The 14,269-nt window shown below is 33.6% G+C and overlaps 1 protein-coding gene across 6 annotated transcripts in view; it reads left to right on the forward strand.

The window, feature by feature from the left end:
• The window catches only part of SNTG1 (syntrophin gamma 1), a 318,965-nt gene that overhangs the window by 175,883 nt on the left and 128,813 nt on the right, over positions 1-14,269 (forward strand). For 5 of the 6 annotated variants that reach the window (XR_012582420.1, XM_074550855.1, XM_074550863.1 and 2 more), the window contains exons 4-7: positions 2,980-3,036; positions 9,026-9,083; positions 11,458-11,501; positions 11,609-11,650. Coding sequence is in view for 5 of the 6 variants with exons in the window: in XM_074550855.1 (XP_074406956.1) it covers positions 2,980-3,036; positions 9,026-9,083; positions 11,458-11,501; positions 11,609-11,650 (201 nt within the window). In the remaining variant the exon portion in view is untranslated. The remainder of the gene's footprint in view (positions 1-2,979; positions 3,037-9,025; positions 9,084-11,457; positions 11,502-11,608; positions 11,651-14,269) is intronic. The other variant, XM_074550873.1, reaches the window with a different exon arrangement.

Genomic DNA, 14,269 nt, shown 5'->3' on the forward strand with positions numbered 1-14,269 from the left:
ACCAATGACTGATTAGAGCTGGGGCTTTATCCCAACCTAAAAGAAAGGTATATGAAATGTCTTATGCTTCTTACTGTTCTGCAAATGCTGTTTCACTATAAGGCTTATATGGGGTTTTAAATTGCACACTAGGGGATTATTGATGGTTTACTAAAGAAATAAACAACTTGTATTTAATTCTGATTTGTACTTTTGAAGGTCATTTGCATGTTTGTTATCTTTAGCCAACTTATGTAAAGAAAATGTCCATCTGCAAATAAGCAATGTATTATTTCTTTATTATAAGAGAGGTGTGTAGAGAGGTTTGTTTACTTAACCTAGATTAAATACAGTGCAATGCCTTCCCTTCACATCACATATCACTCAAGTGAATCTAGTTTGCAATATGTTTTTGAAGTGAAATTCAGTTCAGTAACTCTCTGGTCCCAAAGTATTTAAGATCAAATTTCAATGGAGATAGAAAAGAAACTAGCAAAAATACAAGACAAAACCCTTTGATACTTTATGTTGTCTTGAAATTTTTCTGGTTTCCTTCCTTACTTCTATGCAGTTTTGCCTATTTAGAAATCTTCCATGCTAGCATGACTTTTTCACATAAAGAAATAATGCTGAACTCCAGTATAAAATCTTTCTAGTTTTCTGTCAGACAGCATTTGCAAACTCACAGAAGACCCTGGATCAAGTATTTTCAGGACTATCTTCATTCTGTCTTTGCATGAGTGAAAACCAAAAAGTGTATTTTATTGACTCTTTTGTGTGAGTACTTTTTTATGGGTATTTAGGTGTGTGTTGGAGTAAGAAAGACAACAAGGACAGAAATATTCTGCAGTATAGTTTTCTATTAGGTTTTTTAAAAATGTGGCTTCAGCCTAGAATATGTTTAGATGCCAGTATTTACACTGACTGTTGACACATCATGAATTGTTTACAGTGACTACTGACATATCATGAACTACAAATTTTATGAAGTTACATGTTTTTCACTTGAAATTTAATCCATGTGTTGTCCTTAATTCCATTCATGGTTGATGTAACACTAGCCAGTTCAAGCCAGTTTGGTGAAAGGTTGCTATTTTTCCATGTCATTTTAGCACAAGTCTGTTCTATTTGATTTGAGCATGTATAACAAAAAATAACAGAATATATTGACAAGAGTGCACAAGTCAAGTTCGTGTTCTTAACTCCATGTTCAGCACAAGCTGGAGGTGCAAACAAGATAAAGTTAACAGGAAAAATACAGCTCCCAGTGGAGCCACAGCTGAGTGTTTCTGTTCATTTATGTATACTCAGCTTAGACCACACATGGGACTGTGGCCTATATTGGTTTATCCTGAATATATTGTCAACACCATTACCTGCATCTGATACTGTGACAGACAAAAGTTTTCTAGGTTTTCTGAGTACAGTCTGTGGTCTGAACTCAATCTTCTAGGTTTTCTGAGTACAGTCTGTGGTCTGAACTCAATCTGTGGGACTGCATTATGAAAGTTCCTTTTTAGATGTTTATGTAAAAAATGAAAATTGAAAAGTTTAGTTATTTAACAGCAAAATATATACCTTTTTCTTAGAATAAATATTTACAATCATTTTGCATTTTGCAAGCATTAGCCTAAATGAATAAATGGTTGTCTCATTTTAGGCAATCCCATTTGTCTTTCAGTCCAAAATATTGGATGAGTTTACTCTTGCTCTTTCCACAGTTACTCAGTTCATATTTGTCACAAATGTGAAAAAATAAATAAGATTACTTGATTTTCATCAAATTTCTGAAATAACAGTTTTCCAAAACTTTTATGTGGTACCTCCTTTATTTCCCTTTCTGTAAATGAAGTAGGGAAGAAAAAATACATCTGTATGTATTTCATCCTATCTGTCACTGCTACATTCTTGATGATCTATTAAAATCTGACTGACACTGACCATCTATGCTAATTGTGTTGAAATAAATATAGTTAAATGTCACATGCATGCAGACTTATGCCACGAATTGACAATAGCATAATAGGTAATAAAATGAGTATAAAATCTACACCACATGTAGAGAGCATACAAAAATCTACAAAATTGTTATATCTGAATCTCGATATATGGTATATCTGCTAATACATTATTTTACCATTACCTAAATGATCTAATTGTAAATGATCTGTAGTTATAAAGTCAACAGAGTGAGTTGAAAAAAAACCAAAAAAAGTCTTTTTTGTAAATATTTTTATCTGAGGCAGATAGTACCCTGCAGTTTTTACAGCACAAATTTTTAGATAAGCAATAGAAGGAAAAAGATGGGCTGCTTTTAATAGTTGTAGGTTATGGCTTATGATTGTTACACCATTGCTCTGATATCAGCAGTGGCTCTTTTTGTATTACATTCTGGAGGTTTTGGTTTTTGGGGTTTTTTTGTGGTTGTTTTTTTTTTTTTTTTATTTGGATCATTATTGTGCTTTGAAATGAATTCATGCAATGTGTGCACTTGTTAGGCTTTGGTTAACATCAATGACTGGTCTTGACATGCAAAAGTTGTTTTCCTTTCAGATGAAACTGAATTGACAAATGCACTGCAGGAGTGAACTGTATGTACTTCAACATGTAGTGATTAACCTGCAGATGGGACCAGTTTAGGACTAGTCAAGACCTTAACCTCTGAAATGTGTGTGTTGTACCATAATTGTCCAAATCCAAAGTTCTGGGTTTTTTAAAGCATTGCCGTACTTGCTAGGATGGTGTGAACTGAACAATTGATTTTTTGTTGTTGTTGTTGTTGGTTTTTTTTTTTTTTTTTTTTTTGAGACCGGCTCCCTTCTTTTCTTCCAGGCTTTGTCTTTTTTCTGTGGAACATAGGTTTCACGGAACTTTAAGTTGAGGAATTCAGAACTTCATTAAAACAACAAAAATCAATGTTGAAAAAACTTACTGAAATATGAATATAGTTGTTTTGGCAGAAGACATTAAATCTAGCAAAACTTGATTTCGTTTTTCCAGGAAAGAACAGTAACAATTAGAAGACAGACTGTAGGAGGATTTGGATTAAGTATAAAGGTAAGATGATATTTTTGGTCTATTTATTGCATATTACACAAGGCATGTCTTTGTATATAATCGGTGTTGCTGTTAATGTGTACAAACTATTTTAGAGAACTAGAAACAAGACAGGAAACAAGTTTTTGTGTGTTAGATACTGTTACAGCAGGCAACTAGAGCTATGCTATGCTGTGGAATGGAAGGCAATCATTCCCTTAAAATTCAAGCTGTCCAACTCTGTAATAAGGTTTGATGTAAGAGTTGCAAAGTGTTTTCAACTCTATAGACTGTACTTGTTCATCTTCTCTCTAATTTAAATAGTTATTAATGAATGCTAAATTACAGTGGCAGGCACAAGGAACAGCCAATAAGTTCATCTTCAGTTCTGCTACAAAGAATATCACATTAATCCATTGCAATTAATTTGTGGGACAGAAAGTGTTATTGGATGCTTGTATTGTTTATTTTTCCGTAGATCAAGCCCAGACAGCAATTTATCATGTAACTGTGTTTTTTTGCCTTTGTCAGTAAGATTTAAGAACATATACAAGTGTAGATGATCCTATTTAGGAGAGGGAGGAAGGGTTAATAATTTTTGTCATTGTAATGTATGATTTTGAAAACTTTACCTTGGCTTTGAGTCTGAGTGTAGACAACACAAGATTAATTTTATCTTCTACACACAGCAGTTCTCAGTCTCAAGATAGCAACGGAAAAAATGAAGTCTACTTCACATGAATGCAAAGAGGCCTAAATTATGCATATAAAATGAAAGTATAGATTTTCCTATGACATCTGCTGGTACTGACCTTACAAGTAACTCAAAAGAAGTGTTAATGTGCATTTGTGTTGTCATTGATAAGAATATGACTGAATAGAAGAATTAATTTTTAAAAATGTACTTGTGCACTTGCTGTTATCTTGTTGACCCATGAAGACCTCTGTTCAAGGGAAACTAATTGCTATTTTGTCACCAAAGTTTCTCATCAGTTTGGTCAACAACCTTTAATTTTTTTTTCCCCTCTGGTATCATTATAGGTTACAGTACACTGAATAATAATGAAGTAATGAATGTCAGTGTAAAATGAAGTGTATGTGTAAAGGTGGTTTTATTTAAATGCTCCTAAGAAGTAACTGGTTACAGTAAGGACTTTAGATGATTGGAGAGCAAATCTCAAGAGTCAATATGCTTGATTTTTACATATAATTTACAATGAGCTATTTAGAATTAATATCACTGACAATCTCAAGATCACATTATTTAAGTATTATGTACATTGCATAAAATAAAGCATCACTTAGAAATATAAAATAAATAGAGAATGTGCAATGGTCTTTCTTAAATTAATAGTTAATTAACTTTTTAGAGTGAGATATTTATTTTCTGTGATTATTTTATATCATAGATATTTTGATCAAAATTAATCAAAGTATTGGAAAGGTGAAGATACATACAGTCAGGTGTGAATAGAAAATTTTTCATTTTTTAAAATAACTAGCAATCAGGTGGTGAAATCCCTTCAAAAGAGCAAAGAGTTCTCTTTAAAAAAGGAAACTCAAACTTGTTTGGATGGCACAGATTAGATAATGAAAATGAAAAGTTGAATTCTGTGGTCCAGGATGTTCTGTCGATGTGTTTCAGCTAGTATGATTTATTACTTTAAAATTACTTATTTTTAAAAATAAATCAAATTGTCCAATCATTTTGTTTGTTTGACCTTTTTTGCTAGGTCCTTTATTTGTATTTCTACATTCTCACAAAGATGGACAAGCGGTTGGATAGCCAACACAATTTAAAAACAAATTAATAAATTCAATTATTGTAATTTTAAACTAGTGTAAAAAACTACTTAAAACAGGAACTTACAGCAATTTTTCTTTTTTAGTTTAGTAGGCAAACTTTATGAAGACTCACTGAAATGGACTTTTTATTTATGGCATGAAATGACATGTCAGTTCCAAATATTCTGAAAAATGCCAGTTTTCTGTTTAAAATTCAAACATGGTTTGCTTCTTGCTGATTAATACAAGTTTGCTGCTATGTTTTTGTTTTGTTTTGCAAGATTCCTGAACTTTAATAAAAAAAATAATATTAAAAGATTAATTTTAAGTAGAAATGTAATTATTTTGAATTTGTGCCAGAAGGTAGAGGTTTGCAAGTCCCTCTGAAGGAGTGGGAAGCACTGAGGCCTCTCCTCCTTATGTTAATAACTTCCATAGCCCCTGAACTACAGTAGCTTCTGTTGTCTTACTACTCCCAGACTAATTAAAGAAAGGGGTTATTTGAGGATTTGCATTCTGGCTGTGATGTATGTCAGAGGATGCTGCTTATCTGAGGTGTTAATTACAGCAATACAGTGATTAATGACACTCACTTTAGAATACTTGCTTGGGCTTGGTTATGAATTTGCCTAGTTTCAGCTGTCAGGTCTGGGACATTATCTTGTCTTTTTTTTTCTCTACTAACTTAAAACATCCATTTACTGTCAGAAAACTCACATGAAAAAGTCACCTTTCAACTTTCTTTTGAATCAATGTTGAAAATGTCTTATCCCACTGCTAGTATTTTGAACCCTTGGAATTATTCTTTTTCTGAAGAGCAGGGAACAAATTCCTAATAATGCCAAAATTAGGCTAATTATTTTTTTTGCCTGTCTATGAGGGAAACTCTTCTAACTTGGATATTCCAAATGTATTTATAAAAATAAGAGATTCAGCTAACTGCTTAGAGAAAAACCCTGTTTGTAAGGTTGATTTTGTCCAAGACCTAAACTTCAGCCCCTTAAGAAATAGATTATAATCCACTCTTTTAGGGTTTGATAACCTGGTGTGTGGATGTATCTCTTAGCTGAGGTTAGTGCTGAAACTGTGCTTGAATTTGAAGCAGACCTGCTCTGGTTTACACTCTTCTGAAGGAATGATTTTCTCTTTTCTGAAGCCTCCTATCAAATGCTTGTTTGTGGAGGAATAACCATATAGAGAGAATTTGGAAAGTGTAATATTTCAGTAATTTATCAAATCTCTGACAAGTTTGAGATGCAGAACCTTGACAAAAGAGGCTTCTCAGTGTTTGGTTTCCAAAAGAACATCCTGTTTTTCAGTAATTGGAGTGTAGTGTTCCTGAAGAAATAGGCATCAAAACTGAGAGTTTATGAAACAAATTGAGGTTTTTGGTTACAGTCTGACTTCTGTCTACTAGGACTCAGTACACTGCCATTATTCTGCCTCTGTTTTGATCATTCTTTTAAAATGGTGAACAGCATAACAGATCCTCTGAGATTCAGTTTGACTTTCTAATTTAACTTAAATGAAAAATTCAGTGTCCATAGATCTTAAAGCTATTTTTGCTAGTGGAAATGCTTCCTTTTACTATGAAGTCATAGTTCCCCACATTGTCTAACTGTGATGATCGTAAAGTCCAACAATTGGTCTGATCTTTTATAAGCTCTTTTTTCAGAAAATAAAAAATTAATTTCCTTGTTATACTTTGAACCAAAAACCTCCAGCCTTTGTCAATAAAGTTACTGCTTTCAATTGCCCTATTTTTCATATGTCAAAAACTTCTGAAAAAAACTCTTGCCCATAAAAGCTGGGATAAGAAAAAACCTTTAAGAGTGTATCAGGTGACACTTTGAAAGGAGGTGTGGGTGACCTCTCACCAGTAGTGGCCAGCATTCAGGACAGTGACCTTCAAACAGCTGCCAGTGATTAGAGCTTCCTCTGCCCCTTCTAGCAGGACCACCTCTGCAGGTGGGAAGCTGCTGTCATTCCAGATTTATCCCTGCTTGAGGAAAAGTGACAAAGAAAATTTGCTTGACAAAGATCATTGTTAGAGTCTGGCAGAGGTCTGAGCCATTAAGTCTTCAGCAGCACTATTTGATGTATTTCTGTCCATCCTCTGGTCTGAGGTTATAATTACATGTCTGTACTGGAGGAAGAGAAAATTTAAAGCAGTGAAAAAGTTGCCTCTGTTCCCAGAGGTTTCTTCAGAAGAGTACTCCCTGAGATTGTAAAACCAGATTTTAGTCAGGCATACACTTTTTCCTCTACAGGACAGAGAGTCAAGTATGGAGAATGCAGAATGCAAGGCTGCAATGGCAACCTGAAGTAGTATTCAACAAGGTGTTGGCAGAATACCCACAGTTTGCTGCAAATTGCTAATAGTGACTGGGTATGGGTAGCTGGCCAACTATTTGCTGTTTCCAGTTTTGATTTTTTGTTTCTTAGAACAGCAGGTACTATGTCCTTTTACTGATTTAAAAAGAAGCCTTCATACAGGTCAGACTCGGATGCAAAGAGAAGAGATAATTCACTTCAGTAGGAAAGTACTGAAAGCTTCCTCAGATCTTTAGTGTAAATGGGTTTAAGTGGATTCAATACAATGAGAGAGGAATAATCATGTTGTGTGCATTGCAGGCTGGCTTAGTAATAAACATAATTTCCTACTTTAAGGGAGCATTAGATCTAAGGAAGCAGGGAGGCTGTTTTAAACCTCTCACTTCTTTGCTGGGCCTTGAGTATCCTGGAATAGAGCAACATGTGTGTAACATTGGAAGCTTAGGAGGAAAGTGACACTGTTATTTTTTCTGTTTGTTTGAAAAGTTTTGAAGAAATTAAATTTGCATGTGACTAGAAACTTTGGAGGGTATAGGTTAAAACTTATGAATTTAGTGAGCTTGAACTCATTATCTGCAGTGAATCCAGCTTTTACTGTTGCTGTTCCTCTGGTGAAAACTATTGAAAGATATTCAGCAAGATATAGTAGCAGTATGTTCCATGCTTGTCAACACTTATCTCATGCAATGCAAGAAGAACTTTACCTGTAGACATATAATTGTTGTAATATTACTGAGATCCCCATTAACTCAGTGTTTTTAGGGTCATTTGCATTGATAGACACTAGCAAAAGGAATATTTATCCTCTTTAGCATTCTGTGGCTACACAGGACATTAATCTTTATTCCATGACAGAAAGAGGTGTTGAGTGCAGGAGTCTGTTCAGTTTCAAACACTTTGATACTGCATGAAGAAGGGATGTGTGCTGTTCCTTAGGGATTGAAATACCCATGTCAGTCCTTTTCCCAACTTGACACAGGGTGCCTGGACCTATAAAAGCCATCATTTCCGAAGTAAAATCTGTCTGCAGAAAAGAAGAGTAAGAAAACACTTAACCAGTATTCTTAGTCAAAACAACAGTGTGGCAGACATTGGTTTCTGGTGACCTGAATTGGTTCAGCTTGCATTTGAGTGTATGCTTTGATGCCCTTGGCAGAGGAAAAAGTATTTGTGTCTCTCTGTATTTTTGCCTTTACCTTCCTTTGAATTTCCTTTTCATTTAAGGTTTATTTTTATTACTTTTTTCTTAAGCACCATAAATATTTCCAGTCCCAACAGGATAAATAGAATGAAGCAACAGCGTTGAATTGTTGTCGAACTGTTGAAACTATCATCTGGTTTTCCTTTATTTCTCCCCATTATTGAACACCTACTGTTCCATTTCTTAATGCTTCTTTTTCTGTTCTATATTACTTACACCACTGCTTTCTTCACTCTTTGTGCTTCTGTGACAGAGAGAAACAAATAAAGGCTGCTTTTGACATGAAAAGTCTAAACCTTCTTTCTTGTGCTTTTGTTTACCTCCTTCTTGCCAGCATAAAAACTAAGTGGTCACAGTGTGATTGCCATTATAGCTGGATGTCCATTCTGCTTTTACAGGACACATTTCATACATTAGGCTCTCCAGAATTCACAGAAACTGATGTCCTTCATGTCTGGTAGAGTTCTGAATTCACTTCCCAAGCTAATGATGGCAACTGAGAACTTATTTATGTAAGACAATAAGGACTTAATCCCAGTCAAATATTCATTAGAAAAAGAAGAATTGCAGAATCGGAGTTATTTGCTCAGTCTCTCTAAAAACTGTATTTAGAGAAAGGGTAAAATATAACTTTAGGTGATAAAGATATTTTTAGTGACTCACAAAGATTGCTCTTTATTTTGTTTTCAGGGTGGAGCAGAACATAATATTCCAGTGGTCATTTCTAAGATTTCCAAAGAACAAAGAGGTGGGTATTGGGTATCAGCTTATTACAATGTACTTTAATGTTCCCTTTAGAAAAAGATGTATTAAATCTTGAGATTCTTTAGTCAATGTTATAACAAATACTGTTGTTGAACCCTTTCTCTCCCATATCTTTATGATCTCTCTCTTCCTCAGAAACTTTTTCTGAAAAAGTAGAGAATTGATATTTGGAATACTTTTTAAGTCTTTAATCTTTATTTTTATTTTTTAGTAAATAGAAATAGTAAAGTAATAGGAAAGTATTAGAAAATAAATAGAAAGTATAGAAAAGAAATAGGAAAGTATCAATAGAATGAAAATGCTTAATAAATTTTATAAAAGGCAATGATTTAGTGGCTTTGACTTCCCAGTAATTATTGTCTGGAAGTTGTAACAGATAAAATGTTTGGCTCTTAAATCATTATAACACAGCAGGAGAATGCATGACTTTTTAACCTGGTTACTCGGGTTGTATTTGGAGTACTTTGAGTACTGCATAAAGTTTTGGCCATACTTATTTTTATTAGGAACAGAACTGGTGCTGAATTTCTGTATTGATTTAACTGGCAACATTTTGAAATTATTGGAATGATACATGGATAATAGTTAAACAGCTCAAGATGTTCACAAGTATGAAGGAGGGAGGTCGTGTACCAGTACTAATAATGTGTACTTAATGTCTTTGTTACATTTGTATGTAATTGTATAAGGCCGGAAATGCAAAATTGGAAACATTCCCCTCCATCTGTAATGCAATAATCTAGAACTCAGCTTCTCCTCAACTAAAATGTCAGTATAAAAAAAAGGTTTCTTACTCACCCACTCAGATAGAGAGGTATGGAAGAATCAGCATATTGAGAACCAAAAGCCAACCCTGAAAGGTAGATATGAAAGTTGGAGTTAGGGAGAATAAGGAGTAGCATGGAATGAATCCCTAAGGAAGGCAATAAGGTTAACCTAAAGAATTTGTACTTGTGACTACAATCTTTTCAGTATACGTGTAACTAATACATAAAGATGTGGCATATATTACATGCAGTACCTATTAAAATGCTATTAAGCACTGCAGGAAAAATAAGAAAGATATACTTTAGTTTAATTGAGCACACTGAAGTGCAATTTTATCTCTGTCATAAGTTTTTTTGCTGCAGTAGCTGTTGCATTGTTTCTAGCCCCAATACCTAGCTGTGATATAATTTTCATTACTGCTTTCAATAAAAATATTGCTGATTTTTGCAGAGCTAGTTTTGAGGGATATCTCTTTTGTAGGAGACTGCTGTCTTGTGATATAGAAAGTGTCATGCTGTGCTCCTGGACTAGAGAACTTTGATAGAGAAAATGCTGTTTTACCCGAAGACTATGCCTCAAAATAAATGAAAATATCTGTCCTGCAATATTTTAACCATCTGTTTTTAAATACAGCTAATAGGATCATTCCACCAAACAAGGACTTGAGTAGCATAATTTACATCAATATTGATTCCAGTTTTGCAGCTCATATAAATACATAAAGTTTTTGGATCAAGTCCAATACTAGCTTTTTCCAGACAGTCTCTCTATGTTCATATGGAGTGCTATAGGTAATAATTACATGTAATCTGTTAATATCCTGTAGTTCTCATGTTCATGTTCTCAAAAGTTATTAATGTCTTTACAGACAAATAATCTTTGTTATATTCCTGATGTGCTTATAAGGTGTATTTGAATGAGATAGCTCTGATATGGAGCACAGTGTTTAAAAATTGAAAGTGTAGAATTAGATTCTATAAATTTTGTTGTGTTGCAACTTTGTTCTTAAAATCACATTCAGTTTGGCTGGTGATTTTTTTACAATATATTTACTTTCTAGCTCTTCAGCCTATGTAAGTGTTATCCAGCATTAATAGTTCCTATTATTTATCAGAATTTATCAAAGATGCAAGATCTAAAGGGTCCTTTATCTTTGGAAAAAATCTAAAAATTCAAGTTGTTATTCATGAGTATCCCTGAAGTCTCCATGTTGCTTTTTTCTCTTTGTAAGAAATTATCTCTCACAGGCAAATATGACCTAGTACTGCAGTCATTTTCTATTCAGAAAAATATGGCCCACCTTACCAGAATGGCCTGAAAGGTGCTAGTGACTGATGGATGAAGTTTCATAGTTGTGTGTTTGATCTGAATAGCCTCTTTCATTGTAACACTGATGCACAAATATTTTATGTTTTAAAAAGAAAATACAAGTAATTTTATTGGAAGTTTTATGTTGGAGTTTTTATCACGTTTTTGTTTGAAATTTAAAAAAAAAATATGCAGAAGAATTAAATTAAATAAAATTTTTTGTACACAAAATGTTGGATGTTTTGTACATAGTGAGTGAAAAATATGCTTTCTGTTTTCAGCGGAACTTTCAGGTTTGCTCTTTATAGGAGATGCAATTCTGCAGGTGAGTAAAACTGCAAATTATTTTGTCTGTATTTTTCTAGAAAAGTGAAATGAAATCTATGCTTATGAAATGTAGAGTAAGTCTTCTCTTTATCTTTTTAATAACAGATTAATGGAATTAATGTGAGAAAATGCAGGCATGAAGAAGTGGTGAGCTTTTCTGTTTTTTAGTCTACTTTTTTTGTCTTTTGTAGTTGCTGAAATGATAGTGTATGCTGATAGCAATGCAGTGGCATCAGCTGTTTTATTGTTATTCCTAAACAAATATGCCTGTACCTTCTAACATGACAAGCAACAAAGTGCAATCTCTTCTTCCTAAATCCGTGTAATTGCTCTTCTCAGATAGGCTTTTCTATATTAAAGGTGATTGTTTTATTATGAAGATTTGAGCTGTACAAATTCCAGCATTTCTTCTTCCAGCTAATAGCTGTCAAATTTCAGCAGTGCTACACCTTTCTGGCTGTGTGGGGTCATTTTAATTTCAACAGCTGTAATTTGCACTATGTTGGAGATTTGTTGTTTGGTTACTTTTAATCCTATTTAAAAAATGAGAGAAAACTATTCATCTGCCACTCATCCTCTGGCTGTTCCTTATGAGGATGCTCTTCTCCTTTAGTTAAGATGCTATCATTTTGTGTATAAAACAAAATTTTATTTAGAAGATTTCTTCTAGAGAAGAAATTTTGAGAGATGTGTAACAGTCTGGTTCCACTGGTGAATCAGCTTTGCTAAATGCATCCTGTATTTTAGCCATATTTTCTTTTTTGTTGACTCTTCTTAAATACTTTCAGAAGCAGAAAACCTTTTGTTTCAGAAAACAATGCCAAAAGTTAAAAGATTACCAGATTAATTGCCTTTAAATCTTGTTTAGCTCCATAGCATTTGTACCTGTGTTTTTAAAATAACATAGTACTGACATATTTGAATGCTTCTCTTTCTGACTCTTTGCCAATTCAAGGATGCTCTTTGTGTTTCATCCAGCATTCTGCTCTATGGCAGATCAGTGAACATGGGCTGTTCAGGTATAGAAAACAGGAGTTAATGTAGATGAAGTTCTGATGAAGAAGTATATTGGAGGCTGAAAGATTAGATCACTGCACTACTCTTCAGTGTTTTTGCTTGTTTCCTTTTGGAAATCTACTGAAAATCTTGCTTCATTCTTGAGAGCCTTCATCATACCCCCTTCTGTATAAACTGGCTAATAGTTGTATTTATATTGCTTTTAAGTTTTGTCTGTGCAACAATAATCAGGTTGTAAATATTTTATACATTTACTGCAATGGATTTGTTTAATATGCATTAATGTGGCAAATATCTCAGTGGGATTTAAACGTTGGAATTACAAAACAAGAGAAAGATGTTACTAAAAGAGTAGCCTTGTACACTTGAATGCAGATTGAAAATTACTTAGGACATCAGGATTTTATTTTCTGTTTTCTGAGATGTTCTCTAAACCCCCAAAATGATACATGAATCTGTTGGATAATTATGATAAGGTTGAAACCCATTCACGGGAAGAAAAGAAGTTTTCGAAAAGTTGAAAGGGGGGGGATTAACATGGAGTAGCAAGTGTTATGTTAAATTTTGATTTATACCTTATTTATCTAACATAATCTGCTTCTTAAAATACTTGTAGATAATTATCTATGAATTAAAAAAATAGTGTCTTGCCAGTTTTGGATGTGCATTTATGTATTTGCAAATGGTTCTAAATTAAATCCTTATTTTAATTAAGAATTATTGTTAATATTTCATAGCAAATATTGACAAATATTTCAATAGGATCAAATGTCCATATGACATTTTATAAAAATATGCATAAGAGTTATTATATATAATATAATTAAAAAAGCCAAAGTAAATGAACTCTGATAATCCATTCTTTTTCAGAAACATTCGCTGTTATACGCTATGTGTTTATGGAGTAAATTTGTTGTAAAGCTGCAATTATGGTAATAGATGTGGCTCTGCATTGTGTGGTAACCTGTGGGTTTAGGCTTAGCCCTCAGTAAAGAGTAAATACATGACCTGGTGTGCCAGCAGGAGTCACAGGTAGGGTTTTGTCTGTAGCACATCCTTTGCAGCTTGACTTGCTCCTAGACTTCTATCCTGTGGGGTCCTTATCAAATACAGGATCTGTAGCTCTAATCTCAAGGTAATATAAATAGAAGTATGTGGAGCCTAGTTGCTTGCAGCAGAGAATTGAACAGGAGTTGAAACTTAATTTTCAATCCATATCACACCTAGGTACTTTTGCAGTTGCTCTGCAGGACATCTGAACTTGTAGCTTTGTTTTGTTCTGATTTTTTCTTTACCTAATTAAGGCCTAGCAGGTACAATGTTCTGTAGGATGTGTTAATGTTTGGGTTGTCTTAATGTCTTAGAAAATTTTCATTGTAAACCAGTGGGTAATGTTTTTCAGTGGATAATGCTGAAGATACCTGTAAAAAATTCAGATTTATATCTACAGTGTCACACTGATGAGCATTCATACTTTTCCTACATGCAAAATGTGTTGCTGCTTATGGAAACTTTTTAAACATATGTCATATCCTCATAGCTCTGCAGTGAAAAAATCTGGCATAATCACTGCAGCCTATTGTATGAAACTGATGATTAGTCGACTCTGGTATTTAATCTTGCTTTACTGATAACCATACTATGTATGTAAATATTTGAGTTTCAAAATTAGGTAGTTTAATCCAACTCATGGCATCTTTAATAGCAGGGAGAATCTTTCCCCAGAGTACAGTGATCTTATTTACCATT

The sequence above is a fragment of the Zonotrichia albicollis genome, chromosome 1, assembly GCF_047830755.1.
Source record: "Zonotrichia albicollis isolate bZonAlb1 chromosome 1, bZonAlb1.hap1, whole genome shotgun sequence".
In the NCBI taxonomy this organism is placed as follows: domain Eukaryota; kingdom Metazoa; phylum Chordata; class Aves; order Passeriformes; family Passerellidae; genus Zonotrichia; species Zonotrichia albicollis.